Here is a 26,537-nt window from a genome sequence, read left to right as displayed (position 1 = left end):
GCGCCTGTGCTGAGAGAGTAGGACGTTTGCTTGTGTGTTCACTTGTGGAGAGAGCAGTAGCGATATAAGCAGCGGCGCCATGGTGAGTGAGCGGCCTCGGTCTGCAGACAGACGGGGGCGGCGGGGCATAGTGACAGAGGGGAGGAGTGGCGGGCTGATGCTCAGGAGTGAAGTGGATCCTCCCCTGGCTGGGTAGGAACAAGCGGCCAAACAGAATTCGGCCAGGGCCTGTGTGCCCTATGTGGTCCTTCCGTGGTCCTGTGTGGGCCTTGCAACTCCCTGGGCTGGGCAGCAGCCTCTGAATACCTTAATTCTGCCGGCTGCATCTGTGCGGGGCAATGGTGCTTCAGTTGTTGACGTCACTGTGAAATGCTGGCGCCGGTAGTGCTTGTATTGCCGCTAAGGAAAGCAGAGTTGTCAAACTCAGAGAGCCCTGGTCTCTCTAGTATCTTCCATAAGTTCTGCACATTTAGCGTTTGACTGTAGGATCCGTCTGGAATAATTTTGTGGAGCTTGTAAACGGTGTCTCCTGTGTAGAGCAGCATTCCACTGCTAAACTGCGATGTAGACGAGTAGAATTAATGGTAAAAGAGTTGATGGTATGCAAGGAGACTTTAAGTCACAGAAAGTAGAATTTAGGTAACACCCCGAAGATAAATACTATGCTAATCATACCTGTTAGAGATTAAAATTATAAGATGTAAATGTTTGTTCACTGGGATTATCTACATTCCCATAACAGAGGAGACAACCCTGATTTACAATCTGCCTGAAGTCTCCCATCCCTATCAAAGACCAGGCCTCTAACAGGGTGCTCAAGGGGCCATTACGGGGTCACAACCAACGTTAAGTCCTGCTGTGCTATAAAGGTACATTAATTCTAAAACAGCTACATCTCCAGTCTTTTTAGAAAATGGTTTTGAGTCAAGTTCTCATGTGTTGATTGAAGTGAACTTGAATCCTGTCTGTAGCATTGCCTTTACTATCACCCTGACTATCTATTCTTAATCCTTGGATTAAAGGTTTGTTGCACCACAGAGTCCTAAAATGACCATCTTGAGTCAAATAGTGTCCTTCGCAGTAACGAGAAATGGATTTGCATAGGGAGCATGGCTTCTCCCTTCAGATCAGAATAGGAGGAACAGTGGTCCGCGCGCACTGCAGGGCAAGACAGACTAGACAATAGCTAGATCCCAGGCTGAAGTTTAAGGCACTGAGCTGCAGGGGTCTCCATCATAATGAAGGATCTGATAGGGCAGGGCGAGTGACCTTCTGTGCAGTTTTCCAGCATGTATTAATTTCTTCCATGTGAATAAAGACAGACAGAATTTGTGGGTGCACAATTTAGGGAGTTGTAGCTTGAACTACTGATTCTTCAGTATCCAGTTAGGGTTCTCTTCTATGCAGATATGTGCAGTCCTTGATAACACAGTTAGGTCACCTCAGAGGTTTGAGACACAGGCCACTCATTGGCTGTAACTCTGTGTCAGCTTACAGCACTCAGCAGCTAACATTTTACATGGGACAAAATCATACAGTGTCTTATTAATGGCCTTCTCTCTACCAGGGAAGTGTCTACTCTGTTTCAAAGTCAGTATACTTAAGTATCCCTCCAATTATTTCTAATCATTTAAAAAAGTTATTGAAGTATCAGTATCATTTTTAAAATTTCATTTTCTTTAAATGCATTACTGCTATAATATCTATTTGTTTCTACTTGCCAATGTTTGTGGTCATTAAGAATTCCATTCCACTTATTTCTTATGATTTATTGATTGATTGATTGATTGATTGATTGATTGATATCAAATTAGAGCAGCAGTTCTCATCCTGGGGAGGTCAGGGCTCCCTTTGGGGTCTCAAATGATCCTGTCATAGCAGTGGCCTCAGACCACTGGAAAACAACTCATAACAGTAGCAAAATTATAGTTATGAGGTAGCATTAAAATAATTTTATAGTTGGAGGGGCGCACTACAGGATGAGGAACTGTATTAAAGGGTCACAGCATCAGGAAGGTTGAGAACCTCTGGTTTAGTTCAATGCCTCCTGTAGCTCAGGCTTGCCTCACACTATGTAATTGAGGATTGCTTTGAACTTTTAGTCCTGCCTCTGCTGTCCAGTGCTGGGAGGACAGTCCTGCCACTCCTTCCAGGCTGGACCTTTATTGGTTTGTGAGAAGGAAAATAGACCAGTGAATGAGTATCCTCCAACTTCTCTAGATTACACTGCAAATTCCCACACGAAGTGGGACGTGTGTAAGAACTGCGTTCGCTGACCAGCTGTGAAGTAGGCGTAGTCAAAACACAGGATGGGCAAGAAGGAGGGTAAAGCTTTCCTGATTTGACAGTAGTTGACAGTAGCAATGAGCAGTGAGGTAATCAATTTTGGATGATCTGGCAATGTCCTGAGAACAACTTGGCTTTGATCCTCATAATACATTCATTGAACTTTCCTCAGTGGTTAGTTTTTTGTTTGTTTGTTTTGTTTTGTTTTGTTTTCCTAACTAATTTGTAATGTCAAGGTAAGGACTGCGGACATTATCATAGCTCTAGGTCAAGTTGTTGTCAATCTAAAAAGATAGCTCAATTTTAAATCATACCAAAAGTTTCTCTAGGAAGAAGCCACCTCCCTGTTCTTAGGATAAAGCTTACTACACCTTTACCAAAGGAAGTTTAAAATTTGGTACAGAATTTGAAATACTAATATTTGTTTTTCAATAATTTGATTAATAAGTATTTTTAGTCTAGTGAAAATAGAATAGTCTAGTGCTTTAAAACAACAGAAAGAATTACATTCAATAAATTTTCTCAGGTGAGCTAAAAACAACATGGGGAATATTTTGTGATCAACAGTCTAAGATTGAAGTATAAGCAGTCTAATTTTTTTGTTTGTTTTAGGTTTTGTTGACACGGGATTTTATTGTTGTAGCCTTACCCAGTTTTAATCCTCCTGCCTCAGCCTCTTTAATTCTTCTTTTTAAAAATTGCATTCACGCCGGGCGGTGGTAGCGCACGCCTTTAATCCCAGCACTCAGGAGACAGAGGCAGGCGGATCTCTGTGAGTTCGAGGCCAGCCTGGTCTACAAGAGCTAGTTCCGGGACAGGCACCAAAAAGCTACAGAGAAACCTTGTCTCGAAAAAACCAAAATAAATAAATAAATAAATAAATAAATAAATAAAAATTGCATTCACATATTTTTGTGGGTATCAGTAGTTTGGGAGACTTGCGCTGCAAGACCACCTTCCAGGGTTAAGGTTAGAAGCCACAGAGCTGCAAAAGGAAGTTAGGATATTCCTAATCTGATGGGTTATGGAAAAATCTCATATAGTGCTGTTCCCGTCATGACTCGTTATTGTTCTGCCCTATTCTTATTCTCTTGTCCTATAATTTTTAGTACTAATACCCCATCCCAGTTCTAATTCCTTTTTGTTTCTTGTCCATCTAGTTTAAATACACTTTTTTTTCCTCCAGAGCCTTGAAGCAATAACAAGTGTTACACCTCAGTGGGTGAACAATAAGGGCAAAGCCATTTCTGACAACACAAAGTTCCAAGGTTTCTGGAGTAAGACTGTGACCAGAGGGAGGGGGCACAGTGCCTGCTGCAACAAACTTTGAAACATAGGTCTTTATCAGCAGACTTGGCAAGCGGAGAACTGGTATGCTTTTTTGTAGGATGCTTTCTGTGCATAACTATGGTTATACACCTGCAATATTGTCCTATTTCATCATAAATCTTTAAAGGACTTAGATCTAACAAGGCCAGATACCTGCAATTCTGACTTGTACAGAATTGTAAAGTATTAAACCTATTACAAAAACTTTTAGTATAATTTGAACTTGCTCTGAGGTAAAAATGAGCTAATTGTGTGCAGCTTGTCTTAGACTGAGGAGAATATGATATTTTCTTGTCTTAGCTGAGTAAAAAGCACAAAGCAGGCTTATACACATCTTACAGTTCCCAAAGGACAATAGATATAATTATGAAGCATAGCCTAGTAAATTTTCTACAAATCAGAATTGTACAGTTTAGTGAGTGCTGAGGTTATATCCGGGCACTGTGCAGAGTTAAAAGCTAGTGTCAGATCCAGAGCGCCAGGTATGCTGCTCCGTGTGGAGTTAGAAAGGAAAGGGGACCAGCCGAAGAGAGTTGTATAAGAGAGCCATTGTTCACACCCATCGTGCTATCACACACACTGCTTATGTGTTTATCTCATGCATGTATTCCATCTCTTGGGCATATCCATAGATGGCCAGGAAGATGACTTACCGTTGTATCCGTAGACCAATGGAACTCACATCTCTCCACTTAAATGCTTCTAACTGAACTAGATTGTGATTAACGTGGTGGTACATGACTGGCCAGTGTAAGGAGAATAAGTGATTAGGGAATGCTCAGACTTAAAGCACACATATAACTCAATCCCCGCCTAATTTTCAGGGATCACTGTGGAAGCTGTGGCAGGAAAAGTGTAAAAGGCAGAGGTGTGCTCTCTTCCCCCAGATCTAATCCCCTGCAGCTCATACCTAGTTCTACAACAGATCGCCAGCTGAAGCCACCCTTTTCCCTGCCCATATCTCCTCTCTGGATATAATGGTAAGTTATTTTGAGTCAGTTTAAATCTATGTCCACTTGGCAGCATAATATTCTTTCCTAAGGCCAATGACCTGCCTATTAGGTTCTTAGTCTGATAATGGTGTCAGTAATGCGTTTGATCCTGTGAAGGACTTAGATACAGTCAGGAAGTGGTACTTACTCCCGTAGTATTTGTGCTACTGTTGCACTAGTGGGCTGGTCTTGCCATGCCAATCTTTACTGTAGCTTGAAGTGTCTGTAGTTAGGCATGACTGATGATTACTTGTCTCCTCTAGTAGTTTGCATAGACCCTTTCCACCACCATGAAAACAAGTCAATAGGGATAAAGATTCTGCTTCTTTACCACTTTGATTTTGCCATGAACTGACTCAAACATATAGTGTCTTCAGCAATAGGATCTTATCATCAAGTTCTTGATAGCCAAAAGCAGTAGCAATACAATGTAATGTTTGAGGGGTCATTGGTACCTAATTAGCAAGAACTCCAAAAGAAGCAACTTATGCATGGCATAGATTTATTTGTTACCCTCTGGTTTCCAGTAGGGGCATTATTGCTCAGTTTCAGAGTTACTCCATTTTAATTCTCTTTCTCCTCTCTCTACATTTCTTTTCCTATGTATTATGTTTGTATCTTTCTATGTGAGTGTGTGTTAGTGATGTTAAAGCAAATTTCCATGTCTTTTTCAAAGGTCTTCTGTGTTATTCATCTTTTTCCCTTCTCCTTCCTGTCCCCTACCTCCACTCCCCCATCCCAGTTTAACCCTCCTTGGTCCGTTCTTCACCATATATCTGTACATTCTATCTCCCCTCTTTTCATAGCCATCCCCATGGCATTTTAGTAATTTCATGAACCATGTTGGTATTACAATTGAAACACATATATGAAAATTTAACACCAACCTTCACAGTGACAGAGAATATGTGATGTTTATCTTCATTATTCTGGGTTGCCTTTGTCAAAATACCTTTTTCCAGATCCTTCTGTTTAGTTGTGAATTTCATAGTTTCTTTTTCTCTATATCTCTGAGTAGCATTACCCAGTATGACTCTAACAATTTTTATTCAATAGTTGGTGCAAATCTAGGTTGTTTCCATTTCCTGTCTATTGTATATATAATCATAATAAACATGGATAAGCAAAAGTCTCTAGAACAGGATATGGACTCCCTTTTGTGTATGTATACATTTATATGTATGTACATATATATGTGTGTGTATGTATAAACACAGCACACACACAAATTATATGTGTATATATATATATATGTAATTTGTATATATATGAGTGATACTGCTGGTTCATATGGTAGGTACTTCTAGAATTAGCTCCATGCTGATTTTTAAAATGGTTGCACCAGTTTGCATATCCTCAAGTACTAAAATGGAGTTCCATTTTCTGCAAATCAGTGCCAACACTTGTCATTTTTTGTTTGTTTATTTATCTTAGACTTTTCCACTGGGATGAGATGAAATCAGAGAGAAGATATAATGTACATTTCCCTAATAGCTAAGTATATTTAACATTTTAAATGTCTGTCAGCCATTTGTATTTCATTTTTTGAGATTTCTCCATTTAACTCTGTGTCCCATGATTAATATTTGAAGTTCTATTTAAAATATAAATACATTACAACTCCCTTCCTCTTCTTTTCTTCAGTCACTTCATGCCTCCCAATGATTCTGCATCAAATTAGTTTTCTTTCTTCTTTTGTTATTATCTTTGCATATATATTTATACTTCTGTGCACATAAATATTTAAATATAAGTTGCTGAGTCCATTTGGAGTTTCTTGTATTCATGTGATTTCAGGACAGACCGCTTTGTTTTAGATAGCCAACTAGGAAGCTCATCCCTGGGAAAACATAAATCTCCCTCTCAATAGTCATTAGTTTTCTGTAGTACTTTGTCTAGGGCTGAGGTCTCATTAGATTGCACACACACAGAGACACACAAACCTATATTAGTGTGTCTATTGGCCAGGAGGTTGGGCATTGAGAGTAATACAGACAGTGGAGATCGAGATGATAGGGTTTCAGTTGGAAATTGATTCATGAAAAATTAAGCTAGAGGTCCTTTGAGTGGTGTTTTGGTCCATGTTTTTTTCTAATTTTTCCCATGTTAGAGAAATTGAGTAAGGCCAAATTAAAATTTTATGGGTGTATTTATTATAGCATATTGGATCTGCTGGATGCCTGCTAATGATAGTAACAAGTGGGGCCTAAATAAATGAATATGAAAAGGTAGGTCCAATGGCAGTCAAGTACTGAAACAGAGGCAGGGATTTTCAAAGAGATTATCACCATTAAAGGCCATTGCTCTACAGTGGAAGCCTAGCAAGATGCCCTAAGTGTAAGACTCCATTCTATTAAGTCTGCAGTTAATGGAAGGATTAGGCAAAGTGATTCCTAGTCCCAGGAAGCAGTTTCATACAAAACCTGCTACAAGCTGTGGTCCAAGCTTAGCAGGGTCCATCCCAATTTAGAAACCAAACTTGTGCTGGTTCTGGAAAAAAGAATAAAAATTTTAGGTCATGGATTCTTAGTCTTTGGTTTCAGTTGAGCCCTGTTGCGGGCATCTATGTTTGGCAGAGTCAGAGCCCCAGTGCAGAGACCACAATAGTTCATTGCAGAAAGCTGTGCGGATGACGCCTGGGTTGCCTTTTCAGATGACAGAATGCTGAGATACCTAAGTAATGAGACGTCTGCCATGCAGAGCTGCACATAGGGCGTGGAAGTAACCAAAGAGAGAGATATAGGAAGAGCTGCGGGGGAAAATGTGGCATCAAAGGCCTTTGAAACTGAAGCCTCATGTATCTGAGACGGAGCTATCAGATTTGGTGTTTTCCCTGCTGGGTTTCAGTCTTGCCATGGTCCAGTCTTCTCTCACTATGTCCCCATTTCTGTTTTGGAATGGAAAAAGGTATTCTGTGCCAGTGTGTGTTGGGAAGATGTAACTTGTTTTTCTGATTTCACAAAATGTCACAGTCAAGTAATTGCCTTTAGTGTCAGAAGAGATTTCGGACATTTGGACAGTGTAAGAACTGTTGAAAGCTATGGATATTGATGTTGAACACATTTCATCATGGGTTGACTATAAGACTGTAGTGACCTGGGTCAGAATCTAGTTAACTGAATGAAAAACCCATGAGATAGTATAATGTATTTGAGCACTGGTCTCTCCTTGGTGGCTTTCTTTTGGGTACTTGTGAAATCTTTAGTAGGAGGAGCCTTTCTGGATAAAATTCCTCACTGGGGATGGGATTTGAGTGTCTACATCCTTATCAATTTCCTGTTCTTTGTGTCCTGCTGCCATGACTTCACCATCACTATAGACGGTATCACTAAAGCACATAAGATACAGTTGAAACACTTGCTTATTCAAAGCCATTTTGCAGACCTGATTTTTTTTATTATTTTTCTTTTTGTTTTGAGGACAAACTTTCACTGTGTAGCCCTGGCTGTCCCGAAAACTAGACTGACTGGCCTCACCTCAGAGATCCCAATGATTCTGGATCATACATGCTGGGATTAAAGGTGGGCCATTATGCCTGGGGTTTTTTTTTGTTTGTTGTTTTGTTTTTGATTTGTTTTGGTTTTATATTAGTGACCGATGAGTCTGGAAGATAGGTCTTTATACATGTCAAGCATATGCTTTTGTGCTGAGTTTCACCCACATCTTGAATTTTGAAATTTGGCAGAGGGTCTCATTCTCTTTCCCAGGATGTTGTGAATACTGCCTTAGTCTGCTGAGTCACTGGATTGCAAGTGTGTCACATTCTTTCTATTGTGTTTGTTTTGAATTCTTTTGAACAAATATGAGGTTTTTGCCTGTATGCATGGGTATGCACCACATGTGTAACTGGCCCTCAGAGTAATCAGAAGATGGCCTCAGAATGCCTGAACACGGAGTAATGGATTGCTGTGAGCCCCTGTGTAAATACTGTCAGTTGAGCTCACCTATCTGCAAGACCAGCAAGACTCTTAACTGCTGAGCCCGTTCTCCTGTTTTGTGTTGTTTATGATCAACATTTACATTGCTGATGTTTTCATTTGTAACTGTTTAAACATTCACTCCCTTTTAGTAATATTATTGATACACTTTAAACTGGGACACTTCAGTTTTCTGGAACTGGAATAAATGCATACGTCTTCGTAGGAACTTTAGTAAATATCTCTGAGTTCTTTCTACCATTTTTTAAATTGATTTTTATGGGGAAGACAGGGTCTTACTAGTATGTAACTCTCTCTGTCCTGGAACTTACTGCATAGGCCAGGCTGGCATCCAACTCAATTAAATTCACCTGCTTCTGCCTCCTGAAAGCTGAGATAAAAATCTTGAGCAACAGCGTCCAGCTTGGCTATCTTTTTTCTAGTTCGTAAGTTTTCGTACTATTTCTCTGAAATGTACTCAGCACCTTTGACCTGATTGCTTGTCTCTCTACTTATGTCTATTAATTCGCATTTCTTTTCCAAGGCTTCTTCTAGTCAAAGTGAAGAAATGGCAGATGTGAACCTCAATATTTGGTTTCTTTCTAAAATGACTTAGTGATTACATTAGAAATTCTGTATCATGGAATAAGTGTGGGGAGCACCAGAATTATATATTATCAAGGAAGTGTACATGTACAATATTGTCATTATCATGCTTTCTGTTACGCACATGCATGGGATATTTTAGGGTGCAGTGACCTATGATGATGTGCATGTTAACTTCACTGGGGAAGAATGGGCTTTGCTGGATCCTTTACAGAAGAATCTGTACAAAGATGTGATGCTGGAAACATACAGGAACCTCACTGCTATAGGTAAGACTGTGAATTTTCCTTCATGTTTTAAAATAAGGGGACAACTCTTTCTTGGTTATTGATAATCTTCTGTAATTTTGGTTGAGAAAGAGCAAGAATGAGATGAATACATCAGGCATGGTTCTAAGGTTCACTGAAGATAACAACTTAAATATTACACAGTTTCTAATAATTTATCATACATTTTCTGATACTATATTTTAGGCTACAGTTGGGAAGACCATATTATTGAAGAACATTGTCAAAGTTCTAGAAGACTTAAAAGGTAATTTTCATGTGAAAGGTAATACAAACGTGCCTATGGAGAAAATTTAATGTGTCCTAGAAGTTTTAAAGAAAAGCAACAGTATAAATAAGCACAGCTTAAGTTGTATTGATGTTTATTAAATTTCCCCCAAAAAAGTCCATATACCCCAATGTCAGGTAGCCAAAATGTGTTCGCAAGGCAATATCTAAGAAAGAAGACGAAGAAACAATGCCTTAAATGGTATCACCATTTGAATCATAGCCCTGTGAGAGCCATATTGTAGAACTGCCAATCCATTTAGTTTTATGCCACTCAGATATTACAAAACGTAAGAATGTTGGATAGATGATAAGTGTTTATTCAAAGCCTGCTAATAAGCAAAAGGTACATAGTAAAACTAGTGTTACTCATATATGTATTATAACTGCTCAGTCTAGTGAGAGGGGTAGTTTATGAGAATCAAGAAGGTTGTTGTGGAGAAACTTTAATCCCTATACCACATGTCTATGAAGAATCAAATTTTGTGAATGCAATGTGGAAACCCTTTATTTTTTATTCTTAGTTTACTAAGTATTTCATATGTCACTCTGGAGACAAGCCATGTAAATATAGGAGTATGGAAAGAATCAACTTACCCCTCTCTTTCTCTCCAACAATTAGAAATATGTAGTAATCCCCACTTTGAATAGACTTGTAGAATGTGATACAAGTTTACAATTAATTGGTTTTCCAACTTTATTGGGAATACATCGATAAACTCATACCAGAAGAAAGCCCTATGAATACTGGAATATATAAATACTTTTGTTTGTCCTGATTCACTTTGCAGATCCTATAGTGGAGATAGTCCTATCTCCACCAAGCCATATCACTCGTCTTTACCTCCCTAGTGCTGAGACTAAAGGCTTGGGATCCCAAGTGCTGGGATCACCTTTGTGTGAGCTCTGTTTCTCTTTTAGACAAATTCAATCTCACGTAGCCCAGGGTGACCTTATACTAACAGAGACCCCTCTGCCTCTGTCTCCCAAGTCCTTGAATTAAAGGTGTGTTCCACCATTCTCTGACCTCTAGTGGCTTACCTCTGATCTTTAGGCAAGCATTATTTATATAACCATAAACAAAATATTACTACATATTATGATTCACACTATTGAAATACTTGTGAGTGCAAAAGTGTGGTAAAGTTCTAAATTCCTCCAGTTCTAGTTAAATATGTGAAAAGCCTCATTTAGAAAAAAAAGATGCTATAAGAGATGCTACATTTACCCTTTTCAATCTAAAATAAGAAAAGAAATATAATATAAGAAAAACTGTATTTAATAAACACATAACTATACAATATATACAGACAATAAATATATCAACAATGTCTAATCCATTTGTAATTGAAAAATTTAGAGAAAAATACTACATATCTATCCTATCTTCTTGAGTCCAAAGTGTTGTACATAATTCATTTTGTATTCTAACTTGCATTACCATGCAAAACCATTTTTTTGATATCTCTTGCACTTCTTTAGTGAATTTCTTTTCTGAGTCAGGCAAACAAGAAAAACTATAACTGTAACTATCTAGTATTTAATTCCCTCAGAGACCCAGAAGGAAATATTAACTGAGTAAACAGGAAGTGTGATCAAGTGACTTCCAAAAATATCTGAGAAATGACAAAAGCAATTGACTGCCTGTACAGTCACCCAAGGTTCCTCAGCAATGCTGGGGCATCCATCTTTGGCCCACAGGACTAGAATATTCAACAAACTTTTCTATGAAGCAGAATTTTTGAGGGACTATCCCTCCTTGACTTGGCAAAGTTTTGTAGTCATTCTCTTTTGTATCCTACTTGTCCAATTAGGACAACATATCATCAACAATCAAGGCAAAAGCACTTTTTTACCCACTGGCTTACTTTTGCCACAAAGAAAGTAAACTCTATGTAGAGTTTCTTTGATGCCCATTATCTTCTCTGAAGTATTGATGCTACAAGGAGCAGACATGGCTCATTGTTGTAAAAAAAGAGCCTATGTTATTAAAGCATCTTAAATGCCATATTCTGTAGATCTCTGAAGTACTTGAAGATGACCTGTCATTTAAAATATATCTGATTGGGGCTGGAGAGATGGCTCAGAGGTTAAGAGCACTGACTGCTCTTTCAGAGGTCCTGAGTTCAATTCCCAGCAACCACATGGTGGCTCACAGCCATCTATAATGAGATCTGGTGCCCTCTTCCGGCATGCAAGCATACATGGAAGGAATGTTGTATACATAATAAATATATAAATATATATCTGCTTGACCTTGAAAACATACCTCAAGTTCAATTGGAATAGGTGACTAATTGCTAACTTGCATTTCCTTATTATCTTAAATAGTTGGTAATAATTTCAGGAACTAGAAATTTGCGTTACATTGTTAAATGAGCTGTATAGGTATAATACCTTGAACAAGAATAGAAATGTATGTGCAGTATGTTCTAACACAATTAGTCTCAAATTTGTATCAATAAACAAAAATTTTATATAATATACAAAAGTCCAAACCAATGTGAAATATTTAAATCTAATAGTCACTTTTAAAAAGAAGATTCAATATTCTACATTTCTATCTTATCTATACTCTTCCCTTTCTTATTTTCAAAGTAGATTCAGTAATCTAACCTTTTATCCTATTATATCTACATCCTCCTTTTTTTCTTTTCAAAACAAGAATCCTGAATCTAATCTCCTTTGTTTAGTTTTTCTCCTGACTATTACCAATAAGAACTTATAACCAATTCCCTTAAACAATGACAAATAACCATAACCCATAGTATAATTTAAAACCACCAACCCTACCTCTTGGGAATGTGGACATGTTCTTAATTTACTTACTGCTGTCTGAGGGCAACGCATCTTTAGGAGATCCTGAAAAGAAAAATTTGTGTTAATTGTCAAGTCCTGGGAGAGGTAGCTATATCATTTGTTGTCTACTCTCTGTGTAGTGGGAAAGTGTTGGGCTTGTCTCAAGTCCTGGCAAGAGTAGTCTATGAGGCTGGTTCATCTCAGCTAGCTACCTTGAAATTGCTCTGAGTCATTTGTAGTGCAAAGCCAATCTTCAGATGGTGTTTTTCAGCTTGGTGGTGTTATCATAGTCCTGATGGAATCATCCTCGTGGAGCCCCATCTTCCTTTTGGAGACTTCAGAGGTCACTGTTAGGTATGATCATGGATCACTGTAGAAAACTGATAGGTTGAAATCTGAAATCATGTGCAGGAAGGTAGATGAAGGTAGAATTAGTACTCTATGTTAATATCAAGACAAAAACTTTAAAATACATATATATTAATCTTATAAATTTTGAGATAATATTTATGCCATAAGAAAAGCTGTTAATGAGTTAATATAAAACCAAAGGATTATGAGATTAGTGGAAATAAGATAGCCCTTGATTTTTTTCTTCTGTCCCTTATCAGGTAGCTCTTCCGACATGAGACAGAGATTTTTGGATATTACTTTAACATGCATGCTTGGGTTTAGAGAAGGAGAGAGCCACACCCCAACTTCAAAGTCAATTTTAATCTTTAATTGGACTGGAAGTACAAAAAGACCATTTTCATTATATGTCAGTAGAGAACAGCAGAAACAAACATTTTGGAAGATTTATGAAAATTCTATCTGATTGGAAATATGATATACCAATAAGCCAACTTACTCTTTTTCTTGGGAATTTTTTTTCTGGATAATTTTCTATTTCTTCAGATGTCTCATTTGTCCAGTGTTCTTCAGATTCTCTAAATGTCAGTTCTTCAAAGATTATTATAAACACAAACTTTTCTTCCAAAAGTTTCCCCAATTAAATCAAAGACACATCACTCCAATAAAATACTTGTGACATTAATTCTTTTAGGTTATAATATTTTTACACTTTTTAACCAATTACAGTGTTCTGAAAATAGTTCACATTTTAAACATCTTTAAAAGACATAAGCACTTTTTAAGAGCTACAAACACAATCATAAATTGTGAACAATAGGAACTAAAGAAAGATCTAATCAACCTCACTCTAGGATGGAGAGCCTAATATTACATCAAACTTTTCAGTTGGCAAAGGGATCTGCCAAGTTTACTGTCAAAGTAAGACCTTATCTCATTAAAAAATGAAAATGTTCTCCTTAAAAAAATTCTGTTATCAATTATTCCCCCAGTTTTATACTTTGTTTTCATTTAGTAATTATAAATTCTTAAGAACAAATTTTATTAGAGTATAAAATGTTAGGAAGATTACAAACACTCAGTTTTTGAAAATAAAGCATTTCCCTCCTAAAATGCAAATACCCAGTAAGTAAAACATGCCCATATCCCAGGCAGAACAACAGAAGAGATGCAGCTTAGTAAATTTGGTGGTGAGGTTTAAGAAAAAATGATTTTGTAGACTCTAGGACCATGCAACAGAGAAAGTTATTTCTTGGGACCTGGTTGCAGTGCAGCGAACTTCTCCCTGGAGGTCTTCACAGTAAAGCACAGGATCTGGGTTCCCAGAAGGGATTGCTTCCAACGAATGCCAAGCTGCAGGACATCCTTGCAGGCATTCTGCATGTAGTACTGCTGAAGCTCTGTGGCTGCCTGTGAGAGACCTGATCCTTTGGTGCCAGCCTCCAGCTTAAGCTCCTCCACCAGGCACTGCAGGGCACTTTCACTGGCCCTGGAAGACATGGCAGCTACCAACCCTAATTTTTGGAACATTCCCTTTTGGCAAGTTATATCTGATCAAATGAAAAGCATTTGTTAGTTTTATAGGTTAGTTAAGATTAAATAGACATGCTGCTTGATGAACTGTCATTTCTTCTAATTAAGAAATCTCTCTTGTTCAATAGAATCTTTATCAATTTTGATGGTATCCATAGCTCTTCTTCTGTAGAAAGAAAAGCAAAAACCCCTTCCCCAACATAAAACATGTTCTGGTTTCCGTTCTGAGGTCAACACGACTTTAAAGTATACCAACTGATTTAATTCCATAGCTTTTTCTACTATTCAGTGTCTCTCCACAGCTGTTGTGCCTTTCTCATTAGCATTTAGAAAATTCAAAATTAATAAAGCATTATGCAGTCTATTTCTGGGGGCCTTTATCATCCTTTTCTGTTTATTCAACATATCCTTTAGAATTTGATTTGATTGCTCTTTAACTTCCTGCCTTGTAGGGTTGTGTGGTATACCTGTAATATGCTTTATATTATAATGAGCAAAAAACTTTCATTTTCTTAGAGACATGTGCTGGAGCATTGTCTGTTTTTACTTGTGCAGGTATACACATAATGGTCATAACTTCTAGCAAATGTGTGATTACCAAATGAGCCTTTTCCAAACTTAAAGCAGTTTCCCGTTGAAAACCTGAATAAGTATCAATGGTGCAGTGTACATATTTCTTACAAATTCTACAAAATGAAACACATCTATCTGCCATATTTTATCCCTTTGAGTATCCTTTGGGTTATTTCCTGCAGGCAGTAGAGTTTGGTTATATAAAGAGCAATTAAGACATTTCCTTATAATTTCTTTGGCGTGTTGCCAAAATTTTTTAAAGTGTTTTTTTTTTTTTAAACCTCGCTATTGACATGATTTTTGGTTTTTTGACATGGTGTTTCTCTGTATCTTTGGAGCCTGTCCTGTAACTCACTCTATAGATCAGGTTGGCATTGAACTCAGACAGATCCACCTGTCTCTGCCTCCCAAGTGCTGGAGTTAAAGGCCTGTGCCACTACCATCCAACTGTCATGATGCTTTTTATGAAGTTCTGAGGCCTCCAGCACATTTCCATTTCCAATCAATAATTGATCAGTTTCTGCATTACCTTGTGCTAGAGGACTTGATAGACCAGTATAGGATCAGATATGTGTTATATATATATGGGATGACTCTTATTCCTAATTATTTGTTGTAACTGAATAAATAATAAAGTCGATTATGTATCATCTGGTATAGATTCAGCAGTTTCTATATGCAAAACAACTTTTTTTTCGCATATTGTGAACCAGTAACTGTGTTGAAAGATTCCTTAAAATACATTGGTGACCTGAGAATCGCATATAGCTCTTACTTTTGGACAGAATCATAAGGACTTAGATCCATTTTACTTAATTTTTCTAATGCATAACCTGCCTTTCCTGAATAATTTGCATCAGTGTAGAATGTAGGGGCTCCAGATATTGGTGTTTCTTATACAATGTGAGGAAGGATTCAGCTAGTTCTTTTAATATGTTGGATTCCCTTGCTTTTGCTTTATTTGTTGTAAATCTTTACCAAAAAATTATTACAAGCTCTTTGCCAGGGTTCACTTTCTGCCTAAAATTTGTCAATTTTATCTTCAGTGAATGGTACAACAATTTCTGCTGGGTCACTTCCTGCTTATTGACAGTAATATCATTTTTTATTTAGAATTTATTCAGAGACATTTTACACACAAGTTTTAATTTTTACTTGGTTTAAATGGCAAAAAGGTCCATTCTAAGATAATATTTCCATCTGCTTTAAAAATTCCTATAGGGGAATGCTTGGAGAGTAATATGACCAGAATTCAGTTGACTTTTGGATCCACATGATTGACATGTGCCTTCTGTAATTTCTCTTTCATCAGAGCCGATTCTGTCTCAGTTTCAGTTGGGATCATTTAAGTTCTTGTCACAATCTAAGGTTTTGACCAATTACTTAGTTCCTCAGGGCCTATCTTATTGGGCCATAAATATGAAATGCCTCCTAGTAATCTTTGTAATCTTTGAATGGCATTGAGAGTCTAAAATTGATCTCTCCTAATTTGCACCTTTTGGGGGTCTAATTTTTTTGTAAAGCTTTTTTTTTTTTTTTTTGGTTTTTCAAGACAGGGTTTCTCTAGTTTTGGAGCCTGTCCTGGAACTCGCTCTTATAGACCAAACTGACCTCAAACTCACAGAGATTTGCCTATCTCTGCCTCCCAAGTGCTGGGATTAAAGAGATGCGCCACCACAGCACAGTGCAAACAGATTTTTATAGCTTAAATAATTAATAGAATCTCCTCTTTGTAGTTTTTCAGGAGCAATTTGTAATTCACAACAAGGCAAGATTTTCTTTACCTCTTCAAACATTCTTTCTAAAGTGTCTGCCTTTGAACCAGATAGTAAAAAGTTCATGTAATAATAAACTTTAGATTCAGGAAATTGCTTATGTATCATTTCCAAAGACTGCCATACAAAATATTGGCACAGGTGGGGCTATTTTACATTTGCTGTGGAAGAATCTTCCATTGATATATCTTAGCAGGCTAAGAATTTTTATAAGCAGACACTGTGAAGGCAAATTTTTCTTTTTCTTGTAAAGGTGTAGTGAAGAAACAATCTTTGAAATCAGTAACTGTAAGAGGCCATCCTTTAGGCAATAGAGAAGGCAAAGGAATGCTAGACCGTAGAGAGCCCATTGGCTGAATCACCTAGTAACAGCTCTTCGATCTGTTACCATTCTTCATTTTCCGGATTTATTTTTTAACAACAAATACAGGAGAATTTCAGATACTAGTTGAGAATTTAATTGCTCCTTTGCCAGCTGTTCTAATTCCTGCAGTTTCTCTGTTATTAAGTGCCATTACACAGCCCATACAGGTTTGTCTGCCAAATATTTTAAAGGTAGAGCTGTTAATACCTTTGAAAGATCAGCAGCTATTGTGCCCTCTTCTTGTACAACCTGAATGGTCAGTGACAATTCTTTAAAATACCTTGTAATATTTTCACCAGAAACATACATTAATTTATGGTTTGTTTCTAAGATTAGAGGAATGTTTATCTGAATATCATTGTTATAACAAATCATATCCCCACAAATTCATTGATGTGTCAGTCACATATGATTTTAATATTCCTCTTTGTCCTTTGTCCCATCTCATGCTCTGCTTTACCTGAGAAAAAATTCTGATCCCTAAAAACTGAACATACATCCTGAAGAGGCAAATTTGGTTACCAAGATTCTGGTGCACTTGTTGTTACATCGGCACCTGTGTCTACCAAATCTTCAATGATGACGTCATTTATTTGTATTTTTTAAAGATTTATTTATTATGTAGACAGTGTTCTGACTGCAGATCAGAAGAGGGCACCAGAAATCCTTACAGATGGTTGTGAGCCCTCATGTGGTTGCTGGGAATTGAACTCAGGACCTCTGGAAAAGCAGCCAGTGCTCTTAACCATTGAGCCATATCTCCAGCCCCTATTTATTTGTATTTTTAATTTTAGTCTTTGTTCATTTACTGAAGTTTGCCAAAATACCCACTTTATGTTTTTTTCTGAACTTTTGTTCTCTTTTCTATAGCTGTTTTATCATCCAGAACAGTATGACTTCTTATAATATGCATTAGGTTGTTCAGTTACTCTGAGGAGGAGTTTCCTTTACAATAACAGGAAACAACTGTACCAAATTTCGTATAGGGGCCTGCAAAAGGCCTCTCAAGGAGTTCCCCAATGGCAAAGAGTTGCCTTGAATGTCCCTCATTAATCAACATTCATTGCTCCAGTGCTTACCTATGCCATATTTTCTGCATAACCCAAAAGAGAGGGGCATTATGTTTGAAGTATGTTTAGAAAAAACAAATTTTCTAGGAATGCCCTGTTTATAGTCCCCTTTAAGGTAATATGTTTTCCATTATTAAAACACTTGGCATTTCCATTTTTCCTCAAACTTCTGGAAATCACCTCTCCTATCCAAGCATCATCATGGTCAAGCGATTGCATCTTGGATCCTCCAAGGACTCTGGTCTTGCCTTTAAAGGCCTAATTCTCCTTTTACAATGAGAATTAACATCTTCAAAAGCCAGAGATTCAATTATTTTTGTCTGCCTTTTAAATTTGATACCATTCTATTTATTGCTGATGCCCATCTTGTAAGAAATCAAAGATTGTAGTAGTGAAGGTTTCTTTCGGTCCCTGTATGACTTTAGTAAGTGAGGCAATCTTCTTTCCTACTTTTTCTATTACCTCCCAAGAATTGAGAGCTGTTGCATTGCATAAAGCCAGGATGTGGCCATCATATGGGGATTGCCTTTCTATATTCACATAATCTCCTTCTCTAAGAAATTAATCTTGAGAGATTTCCATACCTGTAGTTCTACACTGTTATTCAATCATCTTAGCCTCTTCTTTCAACCAGGTCTTCATGGGAATTGTGTACAAGTTTCCAAGAATACTTTAACCAAGTCTTTCCAGTCTTTAGGAATAGTTCTATTACAAGATGACCATGAGTTTAACACCTGGTTCACATACGGTGAAAGCATGCCATATGAGACTATCACTTCCTTGAATCTCCTTAAATCTAACATTGGCAAAGGAGTCCATCCAGCTCTTACAGAGCCTCTATCATTGATGGAGATGGGTCTTGTATTAATCTGTTGCTTTCATTGGTTAATTAATAAAGAAACTGCCTTGGCCCATTTATAGGCCAGTCCTTAGGTGGGTGGAGTAAACAGACAGAATGCTGGGAGAAAGAAGCCGAGTCAGGAGTCGCCATGATTCTCCCACTCCAGACAGACACAGATTAAGATCTTCCCTGGTAAGCCAGCTCATGGTGCTACACAGAATATTAGAAATGGGTTAGATCAATATGTAAGAGCTAGCCAATAAGAGGCTGGAACTAATGGGCCAGGCAGTGATTAAAAGAATACAGTTTCCGTGTAATTATTTCGGGGCATAAGCTAGCCATGCGGGCGGCCGGGTGTCGGGGACGCAGCCCTGCCGCTATTATTACAATAGAATGTTCAGCACTTGTAACCTCTGGGGCCCCACCAGGATGTGGTGGAAAGCTATCAGCTCTGTGTCATCCTTAGACCAGACAGTGCAGCCTGTGCTGGCACCTCCAGGCACAGAGCAGAACAGCTCCATGGTGTCCCCGCAGCCAAAGACCACTTGCTCTTGCTGGCTAGGCTCAGGGCCTGGGGCCTCTGTGGATGAAATGGAAAGTTGTGAAACAGATTCTTCAAAGTAGCATGCTGAAGGCCCATACTTTGCTTTGCAAACTAGCAAAGCTGTGGCAGGCAAGTGAGGGCCATGCTCCTGGGGCTTGGGGTTCTGCCAGACAATGTTCAAACCAGGAGTGGGCAGACTATTTCAGTAAGAGCCCAGGGGTGTGAGTGCCTCAACTCTGTCAGTGGTGTGTGTTAAGGTTTCTGTCTCTGTCCTGGAGGAGGAAGCTGTCTTCCAAGGATGATATGGAAGAGACACAGCTGCTTAGGAGAAGCCTAGATTGGATTCACACATTCCAGGGTAGGAGTGTGATGATTAGAATTATTAAGCAAAGAGAAACAGAGATGAGAGAGAAATAAAAGATAAACCACAGAAGAGCATCAGGAGGGAAATTTCGTGAATACTGAACCACTCCTTTATTTTCCATATGTCTTTTCACACCCCACTCCAAAGAGGTAAAGGGGGAGGCAACAGACTTCATCAACATGATGAAACAAATAAACAGAGCACCTCTGATCTTTGTTCAAGATGAAGCTGATACACCTCTGTAGTTAAAATACCAATTAGTCACTCTAGGTCAGGACCTCTTGTTTTGTAGTCACTTGTTGTCAACAACTTTGAAAAAGCAAAACAAGCTCAAACTCTCTGACCTCTAATCAAGGTGGAATGGACTCACATCTGTGTGCCCTGACACACAGCAGCACTCCTGGTAGCTGAAAGATCTGAAAATGTCAAGAAGGGTGGGGGCAGCTCTATGGTACAGCACCTGCCTGGAATGTCTGAAGCTTTAAACTCCTATACCTGGGGTCCCCATTTCACAAATGAGGACCATGCTTTGGCTAGGGGATGTCAGAGGGGCCATGTGAGCCAACCAGAGCTAGAATCACAGTCAAGTGGAGATAGTCACCCATCCTGAGAGGTAAGAAACTGGATTTGACTATCTCTATGATCTGTTTTATTAAGTTTTTCTAAGGTCTGTATCTCAGTGTTCATATCAAACAATATTTTAAGAGATAAACCATGAATTATCAAAATTACAACAAGGATTATCAAAATGATAATTAAAAGTATGTTAACCCCAGATAAGTTGATTATCCCTTCATTTAATTTTTCCACTTTAAATTATATAACGCTTTATATAATTATACAGAGACCTAACTTTCTCCATAACTGTTTTCCATTTTTTAACGTAGGAAAAAACTCTCTTTTAACTAATTCCTCCCTTTAATAATTTCCTATTTTTTCTCCCCAAATCTGCCAACAATGATGATGACAATGTGAGGTTTACTGCTGTTGTGTAGAACAGTAAAAGTCTGACCAGATTTCAAGGCAGCTGCCTAGTTTGGAAGCAGCCCAAGAAGGGGATCCAGGGAAAACCCACCAAGAAAGAAGAAAGGAAAACCTAGCCAGTAGGGAAGTGATTCCATCCACATGTAGCTCCAGCCAAAGCCAGTGGCTGCAGAGCCACAGACAAATGTCTTTTTCATAAATCTGTACCCCAAACTTTGATCACAAGATGTAGCACAAGTATTAGTTGGTCTTAATAATAAAAATCCAGAGTCAGATACTGGAATGAATGCTGAAGATCAGAGAAGCAGAGAGGTCAGCCACTAGAGAGTTCTTTCACCTATATAGTGCTCAGACTGAACAGGTGATCCTGTCCTCAGACTACATCTCCAGACTCCATCTGTCTCCACCAAACCTCAGATTGCACGGAGTTCCTGTCTCCTGCCTTATAGTCCTCTTTCCATCAAGACATATCATTACTGTCTTCACATCCCTAGTGCTGGGATTAAAGGCATGGGATCCCAAGTGCTGGGGTCACCTTTGTGTGAGCTTTGTTTCTTTTTTAGACAAATTCAATCTCACGTAGTCCAGGGTGGCCTTGAACTAACAGAGATTCCCCCTACCTCTGTCTCCCAAGTCCTGGGATTAAAGGTGTATGCCACCAGTGCCTGGCCTCTGCTGCATAACTCTGCACTCTGATCTTTAGGCAAGCTTTATTAATAGCCGGGCGGTGGTGGCGCACGCCTTTAATCCCAGCACTTGGGAGGCAGAGGCAGGCGGATCTCTGTGAGTTCGAGACCAGCCTGGTCTACAAGAGCTAGTTCCAGGACAGGCTCCAAAACCACAGAGAAACCCTGTCTCAAAAAACCAAAGGAAAAAAAAAACCATAAACAAAATATCACTACATAGTATGACTCACAATATAGGAATACTTGTAAGTGTAAAAGTGTGGTAAAGTTCTGAATTCCCCTAGTTCTCATTAAATATGTAAAAAATCTCATTTAGGAAAAAATAATGCTATAAATGTGGGCCATATAATAAAGGTTGTTACCATCACAGACATTTCAGATATGTAAAACAACCCTTAATGAAGGGGAACACCATCACTATAACTCTTAAGTTCTAATTCCTTTATACAATTAGATCAAATTGTAAAATTCATACAGTTATCATGGTTCATCAGTGTAATAAATATGATAAAGTTTTTTTTATTTGCCAATTATCTTTGCAGGTATGAAAGTAACCATATTGGAGAGAAAACTTTTGAATATCCTCATTGTAGCAAAGACTTTGCATATCACAAGCATCTTCAAAGGCAAGAAAGAATTCATGCTGAAGAGAAATCCTATGAAAGTATTCAGTATGGTAAAACCTTTGTACATTACAGTAGTCTCCGAAGAACACATCCTGGAGAGAAACCCTATGGATGTAATCAATGTAATAAATCTTTTGCACATCAAAGTAGTCTCCGAGTACATAAAAGAATACATACTGGAGAGAAACCTTATGTATGTAATCAATGTGGAAAAGCCTTTGCACGTCACTATCTTCAAAAACATAAAAGAACACATACTGGAGAGAAACCCTACAAATGTCATCAATGTGGCAAAGATTTTGCAGATCACACTCACCTTCAAGTACATAAAAGAATACATACTGGAGAGAGACCCTATAAATGTGATCAATGTGGAAAAGCCTTTTCACAAAACAGTAGTCTTCGAATGCATAAAAGAACACATACGGGAGAGAGACCCTATGAATGTGATCAATGTGGGAAAGCCTTTTCACAAAACAGTAGTCTCCAAATTCATAAAAGAACACATACTGGAGAGAAACCGTATGAATGCAATCAATGTGGTGAAGCCTTTGCATGTTACAGTCGTCTCCGAATGCATAAAGGAACACATACTGGAGAGAAACCCTATGAATGTAACCAATGTGGTAAAGTTTTTGCACATCATAGTAGTCTTCGAGTACATAAAGGAACACATACTGGAGAGAAACCCTATGGATGTAATGAATGTGGTAAAGCCTTTTCATGTCACAGTAGTCTCCGAATACATAAAAGAATACATACTGGAGAGAAACCCTATGAATGTACTGAATGTGGTAAAGCCTTTGTATGTCACAGTAGTCTCCGAATACATAAAAGAACACATACCGGAGAAAAACCCTATAAATGTAATCAATGTGGTAAAGACTTTGCACGTCAAAGTCATCTTCAACTACATAAGAGAACACATACTGGAGAGAAACCCTACAAATGTCATAAATGTGGTAAAGCCTTTGCATGTAGCAGTAATCTTCGAATTCATGAGAAAAGAAAATCATACTGCGGAAAAATCCCATAAATATAGTCATTGTTATAAACTTTGCACTTCATGGTAGTCTTTTGCCATAAGTAAAAGTTTTAATGTGTAGTTGGTCTGTTCAAGTTTTGTATATCACAGCAATCTTTGAGGACCTGAAAAATCCTAGTACAGAAGGGAATCTGACTATAAGGGATTCGGTAAGATCTTTAGCCAACACACTTACATTCAGTTAAACAAGATTATTCTGGAGAAACAATCTTAAGGATCTGACAGATGTCAACAATCTGTTCAAGCATTATGATGACCCTGTGAATTTATATGAAGAGGTAACCCGTTTAGATTTCACACTTCTCTTCCATTATATGAGCTAATTCATCCAGGTGTAAACTCTATGAATGTGTATTAGTGCTTTTTCTGTTGCTTTGATAAGCATGTCTAAGTCAGCTTACAAAAGAGTTTAATTTGGCCCTTGGTTGCAGAATCATTATGACAATGGCATGACAGGTGTGGTAGGCACAGCAGAAAGCTAAAAACTCACATCCTCATCCTGCACCATGAAATACAGAGTGAGATATGAAAATAGCATGCAGACATAAACTCTAAGGCCCATCCACCCTTGGTGACATATTTCTTCTGACAGGACAGCGTTTTCTAAATCTTCACAAATGACGCCACCAACTGAGAAGGATTAATTTCTCTGCCTTCAAGTCGGCATGCTTGCTTTCTGTTACATGAACCAATTCATGATGAAGATAAACTCTGTAAGCAGACCTTCAGATGCCTCAACACCTGTGTTACAGTAATGAATGCTTGGGAAAAAAATTCATGAGTGAAAATTTTTTTAATGATTTGTTCTCCTTTTCATGTTGTGATATCAATGTGTCTCTGTGTGGGTATGTGCATGTTTGTGCTCATTCCCAAGTGTAACATGAGGGCCAGGCCTGCTTGGTTGGATTCTGTAGTCTTGTAGCAAGAGGAATTTCAGGATGTTGTCAAAAACCTGACCTTCGACCTGGGAATAAGCCTGTCTTAACTCTGTGGCCGTGTCTCCCACCCTGTAAACGTTTTTAAAACTTTATATGTTAACTTAATGTTAGATAATAGGAAAGATTCATACAAGGTAAAACCTATTCGTGTAAATGATTTCACAAAGATTTTAAAAATCAAAGTTGTCTTTACTTTCAAGGAAAAAAAATGTTGTTTCATCTCTTTTTCATCATATCCTGAAAGATGTAAATTATTTTTCATGTTCATGCAAGTGTAGTAGTGAAAATAACAATTGTGGTTGTGTTTTGTGTTTTGAAACATTTGAAGTGGGTATGAAATTTGCAGTACATGTAGCAAATCCATTTAGTGAAGTTTATTTTGTGGCTCTGCTATTCCTTGTGTGGCTATTGTTTTTCTTTTGCACTTTCACTTGGTTGGTATAAATTTTTTGTTGCAATATATAGAATGTGATGCCCATCTTCTAAGTGAGCCATTGTTTATTTAAACATCAGGCAGTGTGTGATCACACTTTCCAAGTAAAGGCGTCTGTGAAAGGGTGTTGGGATTCTGTTTCTGGTTTTGTTTTTCATGTACTCACAAATTCCCTTGAGATGTTGCTTTTTGTTACCTAGCCTGATATTGGGGTCTAGCCTCGAAGGGGTTCACACATTCCAGGGTAGGAGCAGGAGGATTAGAATTATCAAACAAAAGAAATAGAGATATGAGAGAAACGAAATACAGAAGAACCAGGAGGGAAATTAAGTAAATACTGAAATCACTTGTGTTTATTTCCTACATGTATATATCCTACTCCAAAAAGGAGTGGGGAGGCAACAGACTTCATTAACATGATAGAAGGAATAAACAGCATCTTCAGTCAAGCACCCTGTTGTTTAGACAGGATACATAACAATCCATCCTTAGATCAAGTACCTGCAGGCAGCCACTCCCTGGAACTTCCTGCCAATCTCCTTAAAGAAACAGGAATAGACTTGTATTTTCTGATGTTTGGTCTAGGTACAGCAGATCCACCTTTATACTCAAAATACTAATTCATCACATCCTAGGTCAGGATCTCTTGTTTGTAACCACACCTGTTGTCAACAACTTTGAGAGAGCAAGAATAAGCTCAAAGTCTCTAACATTTAGTCAAGGTGAAACAGACTCACATCTGTGGGCCCTGGCAGCCTGACTTGGATATCTGCAAGTAGTCAGGGATACATTTCAACTCTTGATCCCTGTGTCAGTATCTTGAATACAAGTCCAAGACAGAAGATGTACCCCTAATGTGTGCTGATTTTTCTACACATTTTAACAATGTTAATGTTAAAATGCTTAATAGAAGAGAACATATAAAACAATAAATACCTCATGCTTATATCCAAAGCAGTATTTTCTTCTCTCTGGTTGAGATATGATAAAGTAAGATAATCAGCACATATATGTCACACAACATAGCTCTATTTGATATGGATATGGTTATATTAGTTGATGTTCCATGCGTCTTCATGTCCCAATTAGTTATCTATTTGGCACTTCATCTTGGAGTACTGTCTTCTAGGGAATTTATCTAAATATGCCAGATAACACAACAGCAATAGTATTTACTTTTTAAAAAAAAAAAAAAAGCCTGGTGTGTGTGTGTGTGTGTGTTGTGTGCACGTGTTTATGCATGTGTGTGTGTGTAAAAGCCAATGTAATTATCAGTTTTTAGGCCAAGACAGATATGTGGAGATTAAAGACAATTTTGTGCGGTCTACTTTTTAGCCTGGTCTACAAGAGCTAGTTCCAGGACAGGCTCCAAAACCACAGAGAAACCCTGTCTCGAAAAAAAAACAAACAAACAAAAAAATAAAAACCATCTTTATATGTATATTAAGGACAGGTTCCAGCCTTGCACACCATAGACATTTCCCAGGGAGCTCCCTCACTGATTCTCAAAAAAGATTAGTTGAAACATTACATCAATAAAATATTGTCTTTTTATATTGTAAACATTGCCATCTAAGGATGGGTGAAAACAGGAGAGTTTGAATAATAAATCATATTTGCAAATGAAAATGATATATTGCTTTCTTTTTTCTTTGTTCTTTCTCTCTTTTGATTCTGTTAGTTTACTCTAAGGACTAAACAAATGTTCATAACATTTCATCAGAACCACAAATGAATGCCAGAAATCTCAGTTGGTAAAATTGATTGCTGCTAAGTCTGGTGACCTCAGTTAAATCGCTGTGAGACCCGCATTACTCCTACCAGTTTTTCTCTTATATCTACACTTGGACTGTGCACACTCCGATGCCAACACATACATAAGTAAATTTTAAATCCAAATAAGGGCTAATGAGGTTATTTTAGCCAA

General features: G+C 38.0%; 1 protein-coding gene and 1 pseudogene across 2 annotated transcripts; one reads left to right on the top strand and one right to left on the bottom strand.

The window, feature by feature from the left end:
- Nucleotides 1-26,199, top strand: LOC130862868 (zinc finger protein 844-like). 2 transcript variants are annotated; one of them, XM_057752701.1, is made up of 3 exons: nucleotides 1-82; nucleotides 9,604-9,664; nucleotides 22,111-26,199. In XM_057752701.1, the coding sequence occupies exons 1-3, from the start codon at nucleotides 80-82 to the stop codon at nucleotides 23,265-23,267; spliced, it is 1,221 nt and encodes a 406-aa protein (XP_057608684.1). In that variant the 5' UTR covers nucleotides 1-79; the 3' UTR covers nucleotides 23,268-26,199. The 2 variants fall into 2 exon arrangements, with proteins under 2 accessions (XP_057608684.1, XP_057608685.1); XM_057752702.1 differs by lacking the exon at nucleotides 1-82 and adding an exon at nucleotides 9,324-9,399.
- On the bottom strand, nucleotides 14,130-14,334 carry LOC130862871 (guanine nucleotide-binding protein G(I)/G(S)/G(O) subunit gamma-10-like; annotated as a pseudogene).
- Nucleotides 26,200-26,537: the final 338 nt, after the last annotated feature.

Source organism: Chionomys nivalis, chromosome 20 (assembly GCF_950005125.1).
Source record: "Chionomys nivalis chromosome 20, mChiNiv1.1, whole genome shotgun sequence".
Taxonomy (NCBI): domain Eukaryota; kingdom Metazoa; phylum Chordata; class Mammalia; order Rodentia; family Cricetidae; genus Chionomys; species Chionomys nivalis.
The sequence above is the reverse complement of the archived record's forward strand: the minus strand, read 5'-3'. Positions and strand labels throughout refer to the sequence as shown.

Excerpts from the sequence above, each read along its gene's own strand:
- LOC130862868 (XM_057752701.1), top strand. Across the intron at positions 9,665-22,110 it reads AGTTCTAGAAGACTTAAAAG|GTATGAAAGTAACCATATTG; the intron begins GTAATTTTCATG and ends TTATCTTTGCAG.